This window comes from Cupressus sempervirens, chromosome 5, assembly GCF_028749045.1.
Source record: "Cupressus sempervirens isolate cs-2001-9-10 chromosome 5, ASM2874904v1, whole genome shotgun sequence".
Lineage (NCBI taxonomy): Eukaryota > Viridiplantae > Streptophyta > Pinopsida > Cupressales > Cupressaceae > Cupressus > Cupressus sempervirens.
The window spans coordinates 379953049-379977741 of NC_143122.1; the positions used below are offsets into that span (position 1 = coordinate 379953049).

The 24693-nt window shown below is 37.3% G+C and overlaps 1 protein-coding gene across 2 annotated transcripts in view; it reads left to right on the forward strand.

The window, feature by feature from the left end:
* Nucleotides 1-2778: 2778 nt before the first annotated feature.
* LIS (WD-40 repeat family protein / small nuclear ribonucleoprotein Prp4p-like protein) overlaps nt 2779-24693 on the forward strand; it is a 78911-nt gene continuing 56996 nt past the window's right edge. Inside the window, exons 1-2 of one of the 2 annotated variants that reach the window (XM_089830638.1) lie at nt 2797-3187; nt 3298-4542. In XM_089830638.1, the coding sequence (XP_089686764.1) occupies nt 3413-4542 (1130 nt within the window). In that variant the 5' untranslated portion in view covers nt 2797-3187; nt 3298-3412. Of the gene's footprint in view, nt 4543-24693 lie in introns of both variants that reach the window. The other variant, XM_089830637.1, reaches the window with a different exon arrangement.

Consider the following 24693-nt stretch of genomic DNA (forward strand, 5'->3'; position numbering starts at 1 on the left):
ATTAAGGCATTACCTAAGGATGCTTATGCATATCTCAGAGGTAAGTTAGGGGTGATTCCCCTATCTGAAGCAAGTCGAGGAGAGATGTTTCATTGCATCAAATGTTATGATCAAATTATCTTATACATTGACACAGGAAGTCACACTTTAGAAGCTGCCTAGAGATTGTGAAAAGATGAACTGAAGCATGAAGCAATTGTGACTACAAGGAGTCAAGGTAAGATGAAAGAGAAAGTGATTTTGACATTTCAGTCAGACATCGACAGATTGAAAAAGTTATACATATGAATGATTGATGTCTTTGGCATTGTTGTCAAAGAGGGAGAATATTGTTGAGTTACCATCCTATATCTGAATGAAAGAGGGATACATATGAAGCTAGATGCATATCAGAGATAGAATATAACTAGCAGACTAGAGGTGTTGTCATCCATAGATCACAAAGAGAAGCATACATATGAAGGGAGACGTATAAGTGAGTGCATGGATGAGAATGAGAATGAAACTAAGGATATTGATGAAGATCTGTATCAAATCACAGAGGGAGTTGTTACTAATAAATCATGAGAATGTCTTTTGCATTTGCATGGTAACTAGAGGTGTTGCCATCAATGCCAAAGAGGGGAATTTTTAGAAACCACAATGGAACAATTGTTATATTGTCATTGATGTCAAACCTTACTGGTAAGACATTTATTACCTACATTGAGTGCTATATCTATTGATTGATGAATAGGATTTGAAAAGAGAGATAACTAGATGAACCAGGGACATTCTTGAGTGAAGAGGAGCAAGTATGATGAAATTATAATGGGCACTTGATCAGTTAGTCTTTGACAAGACAATAAATTGTTTAATCATTATATGAAGTAAGGAAGACGATTGAGTTGATGTTTATAAGAGAATACAAGCAATTGAGTGAAATACTAAGCTTGACTGAGTGACAATTTTACTAGGCTATTGAAGTAGAAGATTAAGGAACTTGAGGTTAGTCGAGTAAATAGTATTAGCTGAGTGATAGTTATGGTTGGGCAAGTTGGAGTAGCAACCAAGTGTAGTAACGATTGAGCGAGCCAGTGGAAGCCAACCGATACAGAACAACTGTGACCAAGCTATATAATGGTGACTGAGTGTTAACAAAATTTATAGTTTGTAAAAGAATCAAGTTTGAGGCCGATACAATTGAACTTTCAGATTAGTCAAAATGTGTGGATGATAATGATTGATGAGTTGGCATATTTAATGCACGAATAGAGTTTGGTGTGTGATCAAAGGCAGTGATTTAATTTCTAGAAGTATCTAGAAAGGAGAGGAAGAACTAAATGATGGATAGATTCAATGGATCTAACCTAATCCTAAAATGTATGATAATGTTAAAGTGGAAGAAGATCAAAATTACCTAAGGTTGGTTTTGTTGTTGATTGGCAATATTAAGGAGAACCTATGAAGAATAGAGTAGCAGAGAAGTGAGAAGATTGGTGAATTGTGATTGCTTGAAGGATTGCCAAGCAGATCAATGATGGAGATGATAATGGAGGCCAATCAATGAACCAACACGAGCTGAATGGAGAGCTGAATTTGCAAAGTGATTTGTGTTTTAAAGATCAAACTTATTGTTATATTCTAACCATTGTGGTAGTCAGAATCCTTTAATCAAGGTTGACCTAACACTCTTTTTATAAATCCTTTAATCAAGGTGACATTCTAATGGAATGATTCAAAGTCCTCTAACTAGGCCACCCCTAACAGGGTGATTAAATTCTTTAACATGGTCACACCTAACCATGTGTTTTGTAACATTTGATAGGGTTGACTCTTAACCAAGCTCACTTCACGAGAGTGAAAAGTTGGTAACATGTCACTGGTGGTTTTTCCCAAATTGGGTTTCCACGTTAAATCTTGGTGTCATTTACTTGTGTGAATGTTATGTTATGCATGCTATTTTTACTGTTGGTTGACACATATACAGAACAAAGAGTTAAAGAACGTTAAGTTGTTGATGATATTTTATATTGACCGAGCTGTTTAATGAGATTGTTTAAGTTTTTTAAAGTTATTAAATAAATTGAGTTGGTACATCTAGACCTAAAGATAACTATTTCACCCCCTTAGTTATTCTAAATATTCTAACAATATTATGAGTCTATGCGTGTTACTTCATTACTTTTTTATTGCTACATTTATGTATTTAAATATTTTCTTTCCTTGGCGAATACAACTATTGTATTATGGGTATTATGAGAAGATGCCCCTTATGGTGATGCATATCAATTTTTTAAGAAATATATCTCTTCTTGTTCCAAAAACAAACTACCCATTACCTTATAATGCATAATATATATTGAACTTGCCAAAAAAGGTGTCTAAAAGATTCTACTATTTTTGTTGAAAATAATTTACTTTGTAGACAAAATACATACCAATTTAACTATCTTTGATTTTTGTTTTCCATTTCTATATTTCTTTTTGTTTTATAATAAACATACATAAATTTAAGAACAAATAAATTAAACTATCTCAAATTAACATTGTTTAATTTATTTTTCAAACTTAAAAATATCCTTTATACAACCAACCAAAATGTATATGTAGACAACCAACCATATTATATAGATTTGTACCTTTTGTCACTATGGACATACACCTTCCTCCTAATACTCAGCTCTAATTCCTTTCTCATTCCTTTCAAACAGCTCAACCATTCCAATAAAAGAAAGAAAAGTAAATCCAACTTAAATTTTTGTAGCACATCACTAAGCCGAGCTTAAGATCGTTCCTATGAATGAAATTTCATAGGTATATGGGTCCAAATAAATAAAGTATTTCATCATGATTTCAACGTTTTATTTTTGGGTTTCAAATGTTTTCATTCATTTTTTCTGTTTCATATTTGTATGAAATTATGAATTTAATAGTTCACGAGGTGATCAAAATCATGATTCCTCGTGAAACCAAACCATTATACGCTTTTGTTCCAAGGAGTTCAGGAAAAAATTGGCACGTAAACGACTATCTGTTTTTCATTTCTCCTAGTTATAAGACGTTCTTTAACAGCGTACTGTGCTTTTCAATGCCGGGTTCAAATGTTCTTGTGGATTTCTATCAATAAGTTGATATCAAGTGGGAAAAAAATCGCGGCAGAGGGATTTTGAGTTTTGGGGGCAGTTTGTTTGCTTTATTCTGTAATGTAAGCGGAGGCATAAATTCCAATTCAATGGTAGTTGTTCTTATGGTTCTGTCAAATATTCTTGCAAAGAAGCATACTAAGTTCTAGTGCACTGTATTTTTGCTTTGCAGTGCAAGGATGTAATAAAAAGCCGGTCAGAGTCATAAAACCGGAGACACTGCTGTGTTCAAGTGATCTTAGGTTCAAAGTGGCTGGGAACTTGAAGAATTTGTAATTTAGGGCACCATGGACGAACCCTCTGCATCAGCAGGGTTGGATCCTTCTACATCCGCAATCAGCCCAATGGATGTAACTACTTCTCCACCAGCACCTTTAAATTCCACAGAAGCAATACCCCTAATTTCGGCACCAGTTGCTGCTGTTTCAGCAGTTATTGCTCCTCCTGCAATTGTTCCTCCATTTATCCCTCCCAAGACTTTAACATCCACACCAATTATACCTCCTACTCCTCCACCTCCTGTTAGGCCCCTTGCGCCTATTCCTGCAGTGCCTGCCGGGGCTGCACCAAATTTTCCTCCTTCATCCCCACTTGATAATAATTTATTTAGCTCGTCTATGTCTGTTTCTCCACCGATTGGAGTTCCACCTGTTGCCCCTACTCCAGTTATAATTCCCAGGCCCCCATTTGTACCTCCGGTTACTCGGCCTATAGCTCCTTCCTCCCTTGTGTTGTCTGCCCACCCTCCAGACAGTAATGATGAGCAAGGGCCAGATACAGACAGCAAAGATTCAAGCCCTTCTTCAAGCCCTGAACATCCAGTCCATTCATCCGCAGCAGACTATGAGATTACTGACGAGATTAGAAAGGCCAAGGAGAGGCAGGAACAGTTGGTTCAGGAGCTTTTGATGCGTAGGCGGGCTTATGCAATGGCTGTGCCTACAAATGACTCTGCTGTCCGTGCCCGTCTTCGGCGTTTGAATGAGCCTGTTACACTGTTTGGTGAGAGGGAGATGGAAAGACGTGATCGGCTCAGAACTCTTATGACAAAGCTTGATTCAGAAGGTCATCTGGAGAAGCTTATGAAGGTTCAAGAAGAAGAAGAGGCAGCTGCAAATGCTGCTGCTGAAGATGCTCAGGACACAGAAGGGCCTCAGTCTTATCCTTTTTATACGATAGGCTCCCAGGAATTATTAAAAGCTCGAACCGAAATTATGAAATTTTCACTTCCTCGGGCAGCCTCGAGGATACAGAGAGTTAAAAGGAGGAGAGAGGATCCCGATGAAGATGAAGATGCAGAATTGAATTGTGTCCTGGAACAGGCATCCAGGATTATTATGGATTGTAGTGAAATTGGAGATGATCGACCACTTTCAGGATGTGCATTTTCTTCGGATGCAAGTATGCTTGCAACAAGGTACTGTTTTTTTATTGATTATTTTATTTCCTACAATAATGCATATGATGCCAAGGAAGATTCTATGCATATCTCGGTTAGGTTTTGTTTCACAGACAGGGTGCATCTCCTAGGTAGCGTGGGATGTGCAGGAGATGTTTTGACAATGTACACGACGCCTCAAACAGACTGCGGATGTCTCTGGACATCTCCCAACAACTTAATTGATCTTTCTTAGTCTCGACATCTTTCCACGGTTGAATGGATATTTCGTAGTCCATAAATGTACAAAAATAGAGATATCTCTCATGATAATGTTAAGTTTAGCCCAGAAATATATGATATACAGCACTAAGGAAGAACAAAATAGATACAAAGTAAGTTTAGCCCAGAAATATATGATATACAGCACTAAGGAAGAGCAAAATAGATACAAAGGAAACACAAGATTATCCTGGGAAAACCCTTCCACTTGAAGGGAAAAACCAGTCACACAACAAAATATCACTTTTATTGATATCAGAAATGCTAAGTGTACTAAGCTTTTCACTTTGATGCGATATAGATGGCAAATAAAGAGACTCTTCGCATTACAACTGAAAGTCTCTTCAAATTCCAAATACATAACTCTTTGTATTTCCATATGCACGCCTTAACGCATGTCTTACGACACATGTCTATATTTAATATTATCTCAATTATTATAAAAAATCACCTCTTCAGCTGAAGGTGACCATATTGGTTATAACGACCATATTTCTAAAAATTAGAGATAAAGATCTCTATTGCAGCTACAATCTTCAACACTCCTTAGAAAGAGAGAGATCTTTAGCATAACAATCACACATAGCTGCAACAAAAAATGTCAATGATAAATTCTAATCACATTTATTTTCATAAAAAATATGTTATCTCAGCATAACATAATTCATGGAATCACTCAACATGAAAAATCTGCAAGAATCACATCCAGCTTTCATCACAGACTCTATCAACGTGATGTTGTCATGGAATCTCTCAACATGACAATCCTGCAAGACTTTTACATCACGAATTCTCTCTACGTGATGTTATCATGGATTCTCCCAACATGACTTGCCTCCAAGTATCACAGCCAGTTTACATCACGGACTCTCTCAACGTGATGCTGTCATAAACTCTCCCAACATGACTTGCAACTCCCATCATGGAATCTCTCAATGTGATGACATCATGGACTCTCTCTACATGATGTTCACCATGATTTCTCATAAGTGAAAGAGTTTGCATAGCTGTCCTTACAAAACTCATAATCAATAAGACAATCACCACTATAAGATGTATCGCGACTGAGATTCTGTCTCATCAGAGACTCCCTCTCAGAAGGGACAACTTTGATCGCCACACTAAGATAGATGACGTAATCTCCCTTTGAGGTTGAACATCTCCCTCTGATCAAGAAACGCCCTTTTAGTCTTATATTTGATTGTAAATATGCATCATTAACTCAGTAAGCAACATTCTCATAGAACCTATCATCATCCCATTGCGTCCTGCAATCAAAAGAGTTTAATAATAACTTATAAGATCCATACAAAAACATAAAATATATCAAAATTCGTAATCATGAAGAACTTATCTCTTCCTCAACGTGAGTGGGTTACCATACAACAAAACCATCCGATCAACAACTGATTGCTAAACCCCATACAGTCCTGCTCTTGGCACAAAAGCCAACTCCGATTACAGATGGCCCCCTCTAGCAGTAGGTGCTTCCTTTGTTCTAGGACCTTTAGCACTAGCAGTAGCTTGTCCTGAAGAGCCTTTGAAATTTCCTATTTCAATTCCTGTCTGTGATGTTTGAATCACAACAAGTTGTTGCTTGTGATTCTCATTCACAGACTGCACGCAATAACTCCAATCAAATAAAAGGCAAATGATCAGAGTGAAATAATTTATTCCCTGGTAGAGAATGAGAAGAGTCCTGCATAGCACTAAGGCCCTCAGAAAAAATTGCATAGCACTATCTCATTATTTTTGTCCTTTCCTTGGACCTGCTTCAACATCCGAAACATTATGCTCTGGTCTAAAGTATGCTATATCCAATAAATCTTTCATTGATCATTACTCTGTGACTCCCGTCACACCAATCACGAACAGAAAGGAGTAACTATATACAAGCAGAGACCACCCCGAGGAGATTCATATCTTACGATATGCATAAAGACACAAACGGGAAGATATAGGGAATCAAAGGTAAAAAATGAACTTCAAGATACTTTCACATATAAAATGGTAAAGAGCCATCATCAGGCACATAACCACCAGCGGACACAAAAGATGAAAAGGCCATAAATGGCCAGAATCTCAGACGATGAGAAAGAAACGTGATACAAGGCAAATAAAGTAACAGAGAAATATGACACATATAATGCAGAGCTGTGAACAATTATTTCCCGACAAAAGGCACAAATGGGCAATACAGGACAAAATACACAGGTGCGAATAAAAACGACAGTTAGAGAGAAAAAGATTCTCTACAACACGAAAGAGATCCGCTACAACTCTTCATAAATGAGGAGATACGAGCTAACAAAGAACAAAAATAACAGACTGGAATTATAGAATCTATGATGCTTTGACAACAAGGATAAAAGACACAAAATACTGAAACTGCCAAAGAAAAAACTTTAAAAAAATTGATACATGGGAGACAACTCTTACTCTAATCGTCTGATGGGTCCTGGATGATCAACACACGTGGGCCATCGATTTCTACGATACAAAATATTGTTGCTCTGTGAGCGGTTCAAACTGAAGATCTTCTGAAATAAGCAAGCTTATTGAAGCCCAATTGACTCACTCCTTTCCCAGTGTGAATATGTGTGGAGCGTGAAGATGACAGCGAATGTAAATGCGTGCATGTTATAGACATGGTTTTTTTTCTTTATTTTATGATCCCTGACAGGCCCCAAAATGATTCAAAGTGAGCTCTCGAGGAAATGTCATGGATACAATATTATTGGTATCAAGTGCTCAACCATGCGATTTCTTAATAGTCATTGTAACAGAAGACACCTTTTCATGGAACCAAACCCTCCATTCAACCTTCAAGGAGTTGAATGATGAGCTCCTGATTGAAAAATTCCGAATTTGATTATCTCAATCATGAATTTGACTGACCTGTTCATCATAACAAAACTACTGTCATGAAACTTGTACCCAGACAATTCCCTCCAATGCCCAACATTATTCCACACACAAGATTAAAACTGACAGATACCCACCGTTAATGTGGTTTGCTTTCCAAAACTCACAAGTTCACAACTGAATTGGAATCACATATAACTCCAAAATAATTAATTAATATAGATCCTATGGATTACCAATGAACAAAGAGAGACTCCTTTAATTACTGTTTTATAACTAGGCTCTAATACCATGTTAAGTTTAGGCCAGAAATATATGATATACAACAATAAGGAAGAACAAAAGCGATACAAAGGAAATTCAAGATTATTCTGGGAAAACCCTTCCACATGAAGAGAAAACTCCAGCCACACAACAAAAAATCACTTTTATTGATATCAGAAATGTTCAAGTGTACAATGCTTTTCGCTTGATGTAATATATATAAGTTTCTAACAAATAGAGAGACTCTTCACATTACAACTGAAGGTCTCTTCAAATTCCAAATACATGACTCTTTGTATTTTCATATACATGCCTCAATGCATGTTGTGCGACACACGTCTCTATATTTAATAGTATCTCAATTATTATCACAAATGTCCTCTTCAGCTGAAGGCAAGCATAACGGTTATAATGACAATATTTCTAAAAATCAGAGATTAAGATCTCTATCGTAGCTACAATCTTCAACATGCAATAATACCAAATTAAAGAAGGGAGAAACAACTAAACTATAAAGGGTTAATGCCTCACTTCCAAGCCACTTCTCACTTAATCAAACAGAGAACCTAAGCATGTTGTTGAAGAAAAGAATGACGGGATTAGGAAATAATTGTAGGTTTTGAGAGGAACAACTTCATTTGCATTTACAACTTATGTGTAGGACTTCATGTTCTCTTTGTCAATTCCGTTATTAAAAAAGCAGCAGCTGCATCACTAGTGCCTTGAAAGTGGTTGTGAATGTGAGTAATTCACATTTCAAAGATTTGAATGAAACAAAAATACTGAGCCAAATATGTAGCCCAACCTCTTTTCCTTGAGAGTATGTTCAAATTCTTTTGATATTCGTCCTGAGATCTAGGGTGATTCTGCTTTGATATGTGATTCTGTGGGAGGTATCCATTTTTGGCATTCTGTTGCTTAAAAGGGATAACATTGTTGTGTTGTGCTGGGTGTTGGGGTAGCTGTTTTTCCAAGGTCAGCTTTCTCTTCTAGCCTATTTGCATTTATTTGAATGGGTTACCAACTTTTATTACTCCTTATGTTTCTCTTGTTGCATTTTTTTTCTTCTTGGGAAAGAGGTACTCAATTGATCCATCATAGAGGACATTTGCAATTAGCATATCCACGTTACATGGACCTCTCCTTTGTATCCCCTTAGAACTAAGTTGCCTTTTACATTGAGCAGTTCTCATGTGTTTTAGATGGGTTCCATATTTTGGCCCAACTATTTTAGTCTATTTCTATTTATCTGGACAGTTACTAACTTTTAGCTACTCCTTAGGTGTCCCTCGTCATATTCTTCTTGCTCAAGAGGTGCTCAATTGATCCATCATAGAGGACATTTGTTAGCATATCCAGGTTACATGGGCCACTACTTGTCTTAGATGTGGGTCATGCTGTCTTAGATGTGGGTCATCTTTCTATATTAAGTGTTTCTTACATGTTGTAGATGTGACCATTGTGTAGGGACACCCCTTATTTTTGTTTGGAATTTTGCCAAATGAAAGGACAACATAAACAATGCAAATAGAGAGTTCCACACTGATAAGAATTTGTGATTTAGATTTTTAATGACCATTCGATATGCTATTAGAAAATTCCTGTAAGTTGACATTCAAAACAAAGCATAATTACATGAAATTTAATTCAAAATGCCTCCAAATCAGCAATTGAGATGTCTGAAGCAGGTCCTAAATCTGAGAATTAGCTTGCTGTTGTAGACAGGACAACCATGAAAGTTCACCCAGCTAAACAGCTAACCAAACACTGCTCTTCTATCTGGCACCCACGGGATTATGCACCTGATAATTTCATTCTGGATGCTAATGAATGATCTTAATCAGCAAGTAACAAATCTGTATAGTTATACTAGCATTAATATATCTTTGTTGAACTCTTTTAGCCTTTAGTTCTATAAATATAATCCATGTAACTCCCACCAATGAAACTCCCTTTCGACTATACATTTTCTTGAAGGTCTGTATGAGGCCATTCCTCACCTTTTGGTCATGAAGGGGCAAAATTTTATTGGGTCTTTCTGGATTCCACTTTGAATTCAATGCATTTGTAGCCATGTGTATGGGGATCACAAGATTCTACCATCTTTGCAGAATGATGGGTTGCATATGCTAACATTAGTACTATGGGGTGGGTTCTCTCTTATGAATTGTGGTCTGAATTTGGCTAAGCATGTAATCAATGCATTTGTATATCTCCCTAAGGCCAGGTTTGACAGAGCACCCAAATCTAATGATGTTCAAAAAGGGGGATACAAAAGATTTGATGTATCTCATGCTTGACAAAAAAATTCACTAACTACAATCTCCTTTAGAGTTTCCCCTTTCTTTTTCTTGGATTCTCCTCAGATAATCTAATCCCTTGTTATGGTTATAATTTGCAAGAGCTCTTGTAATCAAGTGTCTGCTCTAGTATATCACACCATAAATTGTTTTTTTCTCAGTAAGTTTGAGGTATTCCTTTCTTGAAAAGCTCCATAACAGTGCCAACAAAGTGTAGTGGTTGCAGTTGAATGTTTGCACCTCCGTTTTCATCAGCTCCAACCTTTTTGTTTACCTTTATTTTCCCGATGTCCTCAACTATATTTTTTATAATATTCACACAACGAGGAATCCAATAAACATTCTTGTAGTTGGTCTGATATTTTGTCCTACTGTCTTGTTCACATGCTGCATTAGAAACAATTTGCACTATATTTTGAGGGCCAATGTCCTCATTTGCATCTGTTAATATTTGAAACTGTAACTCAACTTTGTGTCTTCTTTAGAAACCAACACCTCTAAAGAAATAAGGTCCTTCCCTTCACGGAAGTATAATGTTAATGAGTTAGTGGTGTCTGATGTCTGTGTGTGTCACCCATCCAACATTGTGTTGCAGCCACTTGATACCCTTTTGGCCTTTTTCTCCTCTATTAAGAGGTTTTGATTTCTCTTGAAGACACACAAGTAACACCGAATTTTCTTACCATTGGCAAAGCCTCTTTCTAATTATTAGATTGAACAATATATAAAGGAATGCCATTGGAGAAAAGATTCAGCCTACGGTCTAATTTGCTTCATCTCTAACTTGTGCATTTAACATATTTGTAAATTGGTTTATCAATTTTGAACATGCAGTTCTTGGTTTCCTCTTTGTATAGCTTCACTCACTTTAAATGACGAAACTATAGGCGGCATAGTTAGTAGTGTAGAAACCTTGGAGGAAGTAGCAGATGGTACACTGATCTCCCTTCGATATAATTTTGATGATCTCAGCTCTCTTCTCAAGCGAGTGCTTGCTACAAGGGCCAATACCATTACCATCCGATATTGAAGTGTGCATTAACCTTATAATGGTGCCCTTCTAGTTGTTTCAACTTTCGGCATATGTTTAATTTATTATGCTGACTCCTGATTGAATTAGTTGCCTTGCTAGTGCTAAGCAATACTGCAAGCCGACTCAAAGGTTTGTTTTACATTAATAGGCCCAATGTATGTGGTGTTAATATGTTGGAAGGGCAAGAAAATAGCAATACAACCCCAATTATACGGCCTCTTTCGGTTACTTGGCTGGTTTTACATGTTGCTTCCCAACCTCAAATCAATGCCTGGATTGTCACTCTAGTAAGTCATTTTGATTCTAAAAAATGTGACAACAAAAAGCTAATAAAAACTACAATTTGAATTAAAATACAAAAATTTAACATGGTACAATTGAAAAGAAAGGACAATTTTTAAAGCTGTATAGGGTATTAAAAGTGTAGAAAAACCATCAAGAAGACTTTGTGGTTTTTACGCATTTTTGTTACCAGAATTGGACCTTTTAGCTAGATACTACTATTAGATTTTCATATTGTAATTCACAAATATTGTGAAATGCTATAATTAGCAGTTGCATGGACAAGAGGTCATGCAATGTACTAATATAATTTATAGCAGGAGAATGGACACGAGCTTGCTTGCACAAAGCAATGTTCATGTAGATAATTATATGAAAGTACTTATTGCATTAATAGGGGTTGCTTGTCTCCATAAAAGCAGACCTCCTATGCATATCTGAGATAGACACAGTTCTGAGAATTGAGTCTACAAAAGTTTAGGTGAACAAAGGGAACAAGAGCATTGATATCAACTGCCGTCAAATCTGGACAAGGATAACCATGTTTATGTGCAGTTTGTGTGTTTTATGGTGTTAATGAAGAAAATCTGGATGTTGTATGATGTTAATTTAAAGAAACTTTAGTGGGATGCGATCATCTGCATGTACTTGGTTATTGTTTAATTTCTTTTGCAAATATGCTCTAATCTGCAAGTTTGTACTTTGCATATTTTTGTATTGAAAATATATAATAGGAATGAAGCGTTGTGTCTTCAAGTCCAAGTTCATTTTGGGTGAGCCTGCCTGTCAAGGTGGTGGTTGTTGGTAAGCTCGCGGTGTGGCTTGAATGTTTGCACAGGTCAGAGTGCATAGTTAAAGGGAAAGCTAGTCAAATTTGTTTTGCCGGAACCCAATCAATGTTTTTCTTATGGAGGTGATTCCAAATTTATGGATTTCACACTGTGAAAAGTAAAGTAAAAAGATGGGTTGTAATTTTCAAAATAGTTTTAAAGGTATTGGTGATATGTGGTTCACAAAGCATATAAGTGCCTCTAGCTGTTGGTAAGTGTAAAACAACTAAAAGTGTGGATACAGGAGGTTAATCATTGGATATTGCAGTTGAGGGAGCAAAGCAAAATAAGAACCACGAGATATAATTGGCATGCATGGATGTTAAGGTTATCATACCTTGATGCAAAATGTAATGAAGAGCAAAATGCTGTGTTGCAAATAAGAATATGCCAAACTGTTCAACATGGCATTAATTGGTTTTTGTACAGCTATAATAGTTACATAAATGGTTCCTATATAGTATATACATTATCTCAAATCATTTAAAAAAGGGCATTCTCAGATTTTGAGCCAAGCTAAATTTATTCCAGTTATTTGTCTTATATATGGAGTGAGCTATTTAAAGGATACCTAGCCGCATGAGACAAAAGTATTTGGTATATACTGTAGGGTTCTCCACCATTGGTAGTTTTATTTTGACATACATGTGTTCTTGGTTTGAGAAATATTTGTAATGTCTTCAACCTAATGAAAGATCAGTTCTAAGCAAGGATGGACAAATATTTTACTTGCATAAAAGTATAATATATAAAGTAGGGTTATAGTTGCAAAATGGAAAGCAATTTGTGCACTTGTCTAAAGAGTTTGAGGGACAAATATCTGGGTTGAAGGCAGTGCTACAACAATTTATAAAAGATTGAACATATATAGCTGTGCGAGTTCAAGATGCACAAGACGGGATGCTTATGGAGCACATAGAGTGACTATGGCAATGACTCCATTTGACACTGCAACTGTCAATCAAAAGTCATATGGCAATTAATGCTAAGACAATATGGAAGAAAAACCTAGGGAGTGATATTTAGTGTTCAAGCTTCAATGTAGGTATGTGCAATACATGTGCACCAATATAGATATGTGTTTGTGCAAAGTCTTCAAGCTAAGCAGTGAAAGGAAGGTCTTATGCAGTTCAAACTTTTGGTTGTGCGTGCAACCAAATAAATGCCATTCATTAGTACAAGTGCTAGTATGTTTATGCAATCAAGTTTTTGTGTTTGTTGGTCGATGTGTTAGACCCATATCCAAATTTTAAAAATAAAATATGGATGGTGTTGTGAAGTCTTCATACCATTTTGCCATTGCAAATGGTACCCCCTCTTTTTGCTCCTAGTTGTAAGGTTTTGGTAGTTGACTTAAAATTCAAAGCTCATAGATTGAGGAGTGGTTAAGTGATTACATTGTTTGGGTTGTAAGTGCAAATAGGAGTATTATACTATTAAGGTTAAGATTTGGTCAAGTTGCAATTGTTTGAGGAAAAAATCTAAGTTTATAAAAACTTTGGCTAGTCAAATAGTCCGAAATACACTATAATGACATATTTTATGCATAATGGCTTTAAACTCCCTATTAAGATTGATTTTCCATACTTAAAATATACAAAAACCTTATGAAAATCTAAATTTCTTTATAGAAGTGCACTTTGTACCTATGGAAATAGAAATCCACTGCAAAACTGACCAAAGTCCCTATGAGGGGTGGGTTTTCACTCCAAATATAATCAAAAGCCTTGTGATAGATGTCTTTCCCCTTTAGAAATTATGAAAGTCCACAATGAGGTCGTTTTCCCAATTCTAGATAGCAAAACAAGTGAAAAAATTAAGTGTTGGGACCATTAGTCTCTATGGGTGTTGTTTTTCCCGTCTTGGGCATAAGGCACACTGACAATTAGTGAAGAGTCCCTATGCATATCAATTTTCCACTAGTCCTATACTTAGACTTTTTGGATGTGAAGTATGAAAAGTCCTTGTGATGAATGAATCTCCGTTTTTGTCGGTGTGCATATAGAATTTCCCTCAGTCCTTGAGAGGGTCATTTTCCCCTTGAGGACCGTTTGGATAATTGAAGTGATGAAGTAGTGGGTTTGGATTTGCCCCTATAGTGGGACAATTTTCCCCTTTTTGAACAAGGAAACAAGTAAAATAGGAGTCCTTGAGACATTCAAATTTCCCCTTTGAGGGAGAATTGAGGAAACAAAGGAAATTATGGAGGATTTTAAGTATCCATGTGCAAATTGACTTTCCCCTTTGAGGTAATAATGAGAATTGATGAAAAAGTTATGGGAGAAAGTGGGAAATTCAAGAAGGGATATTTTAAGGATTTGACTTGTGCTCATGGAGGTTATTTTCCACTAGCCCCATGAAGTTGAACATCTTAAGATAAAAATGCATGAAATGGCAAGCAACTCTCCCCAAAATAAAAAACCCACCTATAGAATGGAACAAAAAACAAGAATAAGTCTGAAGCAAATAAAAAAATTGAAGGATTGGATGTGGAAATTGAATAATCAACGGATTCCATAGAATTGTCAATTTTGCACAAATCCCAAGGAGCTGCATTCAACTTTGCACAAGTCTGGAGATCAAATTTTAAAATGCAATTTTAATCCCACATTGGCTGTGTGAGGTGAATCCAAGCCAAAATCACCTTTAAATGACCACCTAGAACATCTAATAAAATATAATAAAGCAAGTTGACCAAGCTTGCAATCAAAGGAAGAGGAGGAAGCAAGTTGACAAGAGGCTGCCAAGAAGTGTAATGTTTGACAAAGCACAGCTACAGCCATCATGGAATTCGGTCAGCATTAAGATGAAGAATTGAAGGTGCCAAAGAATACCACCCGAGTTTCTGTTACAAGGAGATGGAGTTTGAATGTCACCAAGGTGAGCGCGGGCAGCTAAGCAAGAGGACTGAATTTTCACAAATCTGAAACCCCATGATAAGCCGTGATTTTACAAAGACAATGAGAAGTTGCAATGAACAAGTTTCTAGGGTGTTTGAAAGTCAAGTTTTACTAAAAACCAAGACCATATCTAAGTATTCATGGAGCTGTAGTTTGATGTCTTCAGACTTAAGTCTGAATACTCCCAGGAGAGTTCAAATTTTTTATAGAAATTTTTTTATAGAAAATTTGTAGTTAATCTCCATGTCTCTATTCCCGGCAACACTTGCTGTAGGTTGTTAGGAAAGAGAAATTTGAGTGCAAAGGCCGAATTTGAGTGATTAAAGAGCTGACACACAGTGGTAAAGTTTCAAACTTCTCACAGATGCATGATTTTTCCTTAAAAAATCAGAAAATTTCTTAGTTCACTCAGTTATATCTGAGGTTGTGTAACAAGCTAAAATTTCATGCCAATTTAATGAATTGAAAATAACCAAAATAACATTTCTTTTCAAGATAATATGAAGGACAGTTGTAACTACCTTAGTATCATCTATGCATGGTTATCGTTTCATTTCCTTTTATGCATATTCAAGTAAAGAAATAACTGATTTAACTACTTCATAATCCATTAAAAGAGAAACTAACCATACTATCTAACTACAATACATAATTGAAATGCAAAACATAAACACAAAGTAAAATGCCCGAAATTTAGAGGTCTTGCATATAGACTTTGATCTTGTGTTCTGCAAGCCTTGGCTACTGGAGGAGAGGAGAATCATTGCCAAGGGCTTAACCTCCCAACTGCGGACCCTTAAGTACCCCCACACAATCTCTACTAAGAAAGGCCCTCCCTACCCTCGAATTAGGCTTGGGGCACCACTGTCCAACCACTGAGCATCTTGGTGTTAGAGTTTCGGCTAAATAGCCAGCTAGGCTTAGGATGCCTTCCATACACCTATCTGCCAACTATTAGCAACCTTGACCTCTAGTGATCACAACAGCAAGAATGCCACTAACCTACCTTGGCTAAGCATTTGTGAAGGCATTATGTACCCAATCACCCACTGCTTGACTTGACAACAGGACTATAGTAAGGACTATCATGAGTTGAAACGGGTTTTAACATCTCATTTATTTGCTTAAGTTACTGAGGGTTCTTTCTTTTATCATGCCAGAATAAACCATAATTCATTGATTTCCATTTCACGCCCTTCATCTCGACCGTGTTGGTCTTCTTGGATGTATCAACATTTGTAATCATGGTCAATGTATCCACCAATCTGGCCTTGTCATTATAAAAAATAACTTGAATGTCTAAACATTTATATTCATAGCCAATACATTTGCCATTCTGGCCTTGGCACTACAAAAGGTAGCTTGAGTTAAAAAAAACTATTCTTGATTTGCAAGGTGCTATTTTCTTATCTCAGGGAATACATTTCAAAAATCCCTGTATAAGTCGCACTCCAATTATTCATGATCTGAAAAGAGAATTTCTTAAATGAGAAATGCCATAGTTTTGGAGCATTCTTACGATGTATGCATAAAGAGCAAACATTGGTTCATATCTTGATCTATTCTAATCAACATTACTTAAACTTACGAAGTAGGCTTCAACTATGCCTCACTATATCATTTGGAAAATAAAACATAAGTGGTGATATCATGACTTGACTAAAGGTCGTCCTTGCACGGGCCTGAATAATTCTTGAATAATGCTTGGAATGCCCAATGACCGACTATGGAAGAAGGAAACAACAATCAGCTACTGCCATTTTGATTAGGCACCAAAATATTGACCATGATCGACTCAACGCCTGTAGAAGGTGTGTATAGAGCTCGTAGAGATAATTGTGAAGCAAGAATGAGTGTGAAAGAAATAATTCTGATCGTGGTGGTATTTTTCCGCCAAAGGTAAGAATGTTGTATTCTCAACGAGCTTTCGCATCACATGAAGCTCTGAGATCATCCAATTCCTAAGGTAACACATTTTAATTAAATGTTTAGTGATCTTTTTTTAATAATGCATATATATAGACTGGGTAACTCATGGTAGTCCCTACTATACTCTTGCTTAGCTGTTTTCCCCTTAGCCTTGGTGGTTAGAATTCATACATGTTGACTCATAGGTGAAGTGGTTTCTCTTGCCCATTTTTTCTCTGGCAATGCTTCCCCCCTTCGACATACTCCTGCAAGAAAAGAAATTCTCCACAATAATATCATATTCCTCAAATAATCATAATTACTATAACAAGTTATTGTTCATAAAACATCATAACAGCTAACTACCATTTCACTTCCCATGAATGAATAACCAACTTTCCAATATCTCTAGATAACAATATAATAACATCATAACGATTAACTAACATGTCATCTTCACATGAAATCATAACGATTAATCATCTTACCATTTCACATGATCATAACTAATTTTAATTGTCAATTGACTTCACATGAAAACTCAACGACTATATGACCAATTTAAAATTAGGCAAAAATTGGGATGTAACAGGTTGTTGCTAGGATTGCATGGATCATTTTCACAAGGGTTTGAGGAAAAATCATCAAGAAAAGGTAAGTTGCAGGTCCGTCTTCAAAAAAATCAGAGTTTGTGCAATAGTAATGAGGTTTGATCTATGCATTTGGGGGTTGAAATGAGTCATAGCAATCTGATTACATGTAGTTGCAGACTTGGTCCTCAGATTTTTTTAAAATTCCATGTCTTAAAGAAAAAAAAAAAAAAGAAGAAGTTTGGGACAATTAAGGATCAATTTTATGCTCATTATTGCAATAGTCCTCAAACATAGTCCTTCTTGCTTTGATTCTAAGTTCCATTTGCAGCCGTTTAGGTGATTGTTTCAAGGTCATGGAATTCAAATTAAATGGTAAAATCAAGGGATTAAGGGTCTGAAGTTAATTTCTCAACCAGATTTCCTTAACAGATCAGTAACTTCATATCTTCTTTTCTTTTGCAAGAGTGATTGCATGAGACATTGATAACCAAGGAGGACAAGGATGGAGCAATCGAGGGTATCTGGAGTTAATCAGAAAGTCCAATATGAGTTGATCTCCCACTTAGAGACTAAGGTGTGCAAAACGGGAACTAGACTACAAGGATAATATGTGTACCATCTTAACTTGGACATTATTCCAATTTAAAAAAGGTTTAGCACCTATTTAATGCGAGATCATCAATCTCTTTGCACCTTTCATTCCTTCTTCCCTTTTCTATCCTTTCTCCTAGGTGGAATCGGGGTGAAACCTTATAGATTCTCTTTAAAGTTCCTATTTTCATGGCGTTAAATTCAAGGTAGGATCTATCCCCCTAGGTCCTCCATTCCCTTCATCCATCCACTTGGAATCTGCTCTTTGCATCATAACGGCTATATCTCGAATTGTGCACTTGATTTTGGAGACCCAAGACTTGTTTTGGGACCTATTTTGGGTCTCCTCTTCGGGTCCTGTGTTTGGGTACATTTAGGGTGTTAATTCCTAGGCACGTCGGCCTGCAGGAGTTAGTCAATTCCGAGCTCTATATAAACCCTTCCATTTGCTTCATTTCTTATATCATATCAAGCGATCCATGATTCATATCTCCAAGCGCTCTAGCACTCAAACTTTCAAGTCTACAACTGTTCGAGTATTCAAGTCTTCAAGTCTTCAAGCATCCCTCCATTGAAGATCAAGGATTCAAGCATTCAAGCAATTGAAGGAGTTTATCTTCAAGATCTTCTTCAATTTATTCAAGATAATTTGTTGCATCTTCTACATCCATTCATCTTCATCTTGTTGATCCACATCAATTGGTGAAGTAAGCACATTGCATTCGATTCGATTGATCCGGCTATTGTAATGTGAATTCATACACTTACTTTACATTCATGCTATTTCAATTATTTCAATTCAAGGTTAATTTCTAAACAAGGGTTTGATCGAGGCAAACCCCCCATCAACAACAAAAACTCTTTTTTATTGCAGGTTCTGTTATCTGAGCAGAATGGTTGGGTATGTCTCAGAAATGCAACATTCATTTGTATATGCAACCATTGCACGGTAAATCTCTAATTCAATCAAACTGAATTCTAACGGTCTTGTAGAATGGAGGACACTATACTTGAGGCTTATTGCTAAATTTGATTTTACAAAGAAGGGCCAATCTCTTGGAGTCTCATCTTGAACTAAATAAAAATGCACACAAAATCTTCAATTAGTCAGGCACAAGCTACATCATAGCAGCCTTATTCCTTTTTAGCAATTCAATGCCATGTTTAAGTAGTGAGAACACCAAAGATTGCAGGACCTCAAAAGACGGGATGCTCTAAAGCTATTATTATTAAATATCATATACAGGATCAATATGTAATTTTCTTTTAGACAAATAGGGCGGAAATCCTTAAAGATTATAATAGCTATGACCATACTCTAAACTATAATCATGTCTTAAAGTACAACAAGTTATTCAACAAGAACACTCATTTCTCAACTAAGAATATATTATGTGCTACTGTTTCCTCTGAATCAAAGAACTAGAATGTGAAATTCTTGGTGCTTTCCATGTTTTTTTTCATTCAAATCCATTAAGAGTCCAATTTTCTTGTTTGTATTTGGATCAAACATGCATGCACTTTTGGGTTTTCAAGAGCTCAATCTGACCATGTTGATGTTGTTTTGCAATCCTCTTCTACAAGGGATATCACACATTGGAACCTGCAGTGGGGTTAGGGTTGTACACCTTGTTGGAGATGATATAAGGTAAAAATAGTGCCCTCACGGTCTTGACAAGGGGCTTATCACACACCAAATCGGCTGGTGGTGACCTAAAAAAACTACCTTTACCTTTGTAGGATGCTCTGGCATGTAAGAAAAAACATTGATGCCTGAGGGAAAAGCTGATAGCATCCTATTTGGCTTGCAATAACCATAGCAGGCATGGCAGTAGTTTCTTTAGACTTGTATTATGAATCCTTTGGAATTGCATCATGCCTATTTTCACTGCCAAAATTATTCTGTTTTGCATTTAAATTAGCATTTAAATTAGGGTTCTTTCTCGAAGAGTTCCACTGTCCAGAATATTGTATGTTACAACTTGGTACAATGAATATAGGCTGAAGTAAGATAGTTTCCTTCACCAATAGCTGTGAATAAAACCATAAGCTTTGATTCTAGTATTAGTGACAACCATAAATTCTTGATCTGTTGGCATCATCTTTAGGCGTTCACACTTGAATATTTTGGGTGTTGGCATCACAGGGCACTAGCATTGGTTTGGTACTCTGGAGCAGTTACTTGGTTCTGCAACATGTTGGTGAGTTTCTTGACACATTACGTGCTAGTGCTGGCCATAGGATGTGAGTTAACACTTGATGAACTCGAATATTATTATTTTTTTGGTCCACTTGACACAAGTGAGGATGTATTCTTTTGGGTTTGAAATTGTGTGTCTGCACATTCAAATCATTTTCCGCCTGCATCTGTGCCTCCATCACCTCCTTTAACATCACTGTAATATCCACTTGCTCTGTCTCCTTCGCTTTAAACTCCTTTGCCTGAGTCTACTGAGTCTTAGTGGCCTCCAACTGCACCATGAGCTCTCTCTCTCTCTCTCTCTCTTCCCAACTAATTGTTGGCTAGCCAAGTCACTCTCCACTACTACTAACCGAGTAGCTTACTCCTGTTGAGCCTGCTCTATTGGTACTCTATTTGCCTCACTCTATCTCTGAGCATAGTAGGTGTCTCTATACACTTGCACTATCTCGCGGGTAAGGGCCTCGACTCGGCTCTCCACTGCTGACTCTCCAACAATCCAATCTTCCAATATCTATGGAGCCTTTGTGTTTGGCCATTCTTGTGCCTCAAAGAAGGTGGCAAATGCATCTGGACACCCTACTCTCATGAATGATAACACATGCCCCAAATCCCAAAACACATCCTCTAAGGCTCGAGCCTATGCAAAGACCACCACCTTGTGGCCTTGAGTCACCATATTTGCCAAGTAGGCCTCTACATCCTCGCTAGGGAAGTTTTCAGATGACCTTGTGGTGGGCTGCTCCTATGCACTATGTTATCTGTATGACCTCTACCATAGCTTGAGAAGTCTCTCCTACGAGCGGTCTCTCATCCATTCCACTGGATGACATCCTCTTTCCTTAGGTGTAGGTGTAGCGACCATGATAGGCTATTCTCCTCCTAACTCCCTCACCTTAGAAAGAGGCACGTCTCTCATCGGTGAGAGTATACTAGGTCCACGTGTGACTGGGGTGAGCCAAAACCTTTGCGTCAAGTAAGCATTCATACGGTCTAATCGACGTGGTTGGCTAGGTACCCCTCCAACTATAGAACTCTCTTTAGTTGGCTCGACCAACATTGCGGCATCCACGATCACCACAACATTAGACCCAACTACCTCCAGTCTCATCTGTAGCTCCTCATGTGCTTACCTTGTATCTCGGGTGTCTCATTAGGTATCTCCATAACCTCCTCTGACACAACTCTAGGTGGTGATGTGGGGGCCTTTGTCTCCTTCTTTGAAATCACTACCATTGTCTCTCAATTCTTTGTCTCAAGAACTATAGGAGCTCTCTCTGTCACTGCAACCGATGGAGCTATATCGATGGGTGGCCTAACCTGCCCAAAAGAAGAAATAGGTGTTGTGCTAATGACGGTGCTCAAATGTGTTGTGTAAGGTAGGAGAGGCCTGACAAATAATATAGGTGCCAAAGTGACTACCTTTACCTCATCCTCCTTGACCATCTGAGTGTTGTTGCCCTCATCTGTATCACTCTCACTCTTGGAGATATCCTCTCGACCACTACCCATTTCTCATCATTCTGAATCCTCCTCTTGCCTCTGCCGTTTTTGTCTTACGATGGCTTTTGATCCTGTGACAACCTTCTGTCCTTTGGGTGTGCCCAAGTGATGCCAACGTATGATGGGAGGTTCTCTTGGCACCAAGTGTCCTGGCTTGACTTCAAGCATGTCTACCAAAATCTGTTTGAGTTTAGCATCTAGAAACAACCCGATAACATAATGCGACATGTAGAAAGTCTTGTGTTGCAATATCATAAATTCATACATGCGGTCAGATAATAACCTTGCCCAATCGTACACCTTACCACACATATATCTATTCATGAGTCTATTTGCAGAAAGGTGATATCAGAGGCACGACTTGATCTTGTAAGCCTGCTTTTCACCACATCCATGAGGCAGTGCCAATGCCCTTCTCTGTTAAATGATTTTTGACCCCCTTCCTTTAGAGGCCTTCCTGAGAGAATCTATTTCTGCTTGTGAAAGGTCATCCCTGCATAGCATTTTGATGAAAAATTCCTTCACCTCGTCCTTCATTTTCTTAGCCTTTAAATCAATCTTGTACCCCTTCACAGGTATACTTTACACCTGTGTGAACTCAATTGTAGTGAAGGAGATCTCCAAGTCATGACCAAGGAGGAGATGGCACTAGTCTTGGAGAACATGTCAAAAGTTTTGACCATAGCGTGCAAGGGTCCCTAAAATTCCTTGATACAAAAAATAGGCATTTAGATTGCCCACTATACCTGTGCCCTTCTTAGACTATCTTTTACCTGATCATTTTCAAGCGTCTCCTGCTACCATTTCCGACAATCCAGTTTGTTCAAACTTCAAACCCTCGTAGGTTATGGTATGAGGCGTAATGTAGTCTTTTGACAAATTTGTAGACACCATCTACACTTGTACTTTCAGTCTTGTTTTCTTCTTTCCAATGTTATGCGACCTGTAAGTCGTACTCATGAAGGCAAAATTTGTGCACTTCTATTCACACTGCTACTAAAACTAGAGCCACTTGCCTGTGTTTGTAACTTCATCTTTGAACTTCTCTTTTCGACCGAGTCCATAATGGTTTGTTGCTTGTCTTTTTATGTAGGAAGAAAAACGGTTAGGGATTCCCTCTTCTCTTCCTTCAAATGTACAACTTCTCCAACATTTCCCACACATAATTATTCCACTTGCTGGACAACATTCTATTTTCCTTCCAGCTGTAGCTTATGTGTATGGCCTCTAATCTCGTCTAGCGTTTTTTGCAGGCATTGAGACAATGGTTGCATTAAAATATCTATGGCTCCTTGTTCCTTTTATGGCCTCTTGTTGCCACTATTGCCCAAGGATGCACTAGGCCTTAGCATATAGTGCCTTCCTGCTGTGCAGTGTTTCTCTCCTTGGAGCAATACTTCTCCAATGTCCTCGGATGTTGTTTTCAATTTCCGAATACCCGTATAGTATGCTTTGTCTTTGTATGATATCCTCTATGTGCCTTGGGGAATTGGGTGTCGTATGATATATATCAATACCTCGTATGTGATTATCTTTGGATGCGTTGAAGAGTGATTTACTCCTGTGGCTGTACACTTCTAAGGTGCTTTTATATCTTGCGACTATACGATGCTTCTATATGCTACTACTGTACATCCAAGTTGCTTCTCATGTGGCTGCACAGTCTGTTTTTCAAACCGTACGATGTTCTCTCTAACCCGTTGCACAACCTTGTCAATGTAGGTTGTATGGTGTACGGTGCATGTGCTTAGGCCAAACTTCCCTTTGCCTTCACCTGGTGGGAATGTTACCGTACGATGTCTTGGTTTTTCCCTATGCCACTTAAGACAATATGGTATTTTACCTTTCCTTTAAATGACCTTTTCTTTAATTCAAACTCCTTATGGCTTGCTTGAGGGATCATATGGTTAGTGGTTTCTATATTTATTTTTTCAATTATTTTTTTTTTAATTTTTATTTTTTTGCCTAAGTCTATATTATTTGTCTATCAGAGCATGAGTCATTATCTCTTGGACCCTCATGCCTTTGATGGTAAATCTTTAGCTTCGAACCATTAATTGGGTCCGTTATTTCCTTTCCATCAATTGTCCATAGTTTAATTGCTTTGTTGTCACCCACTTCTCGCACTTTGTAAGGCCTAAGTCACTTCACTATAAATTTTCCTGGCTTGATCTCATTGCGTTTGTTATATTTCAACACTATGTGTCATGGTGCAAATCTTGTCCTCTTCAGGTGCTTATCTGTAATGAACCCTTACCAATAGGCCATTAAAAAAAAAACCTAAATTTAATACATTGCTGAAAGTATATTGCTGAATGAAAGAAATTTTTCTACTTAAATAACTGATGTAAAATAGTGCTAATGTATTCATTCAATGATAACCAAGTGTTTTTACATATGATATGCAATTTTCAGCACCGAAACATTACAATATGGCACATTACAGACAACCCTAACTAGCTGAATTCAACTAAGAACTTGTTACAACTACAAACTGAAAAGAAGAACCTGGATTGATCAAATGCTAGAGACTGAATGCTGAAGATGATATGATGAAAGTGCAACTCCAATTGAAACTCCAAACCAGCAATTAAGCACAAGTGAAAAGACTGAAATATCCTTCCCACAGCTGCAATAAT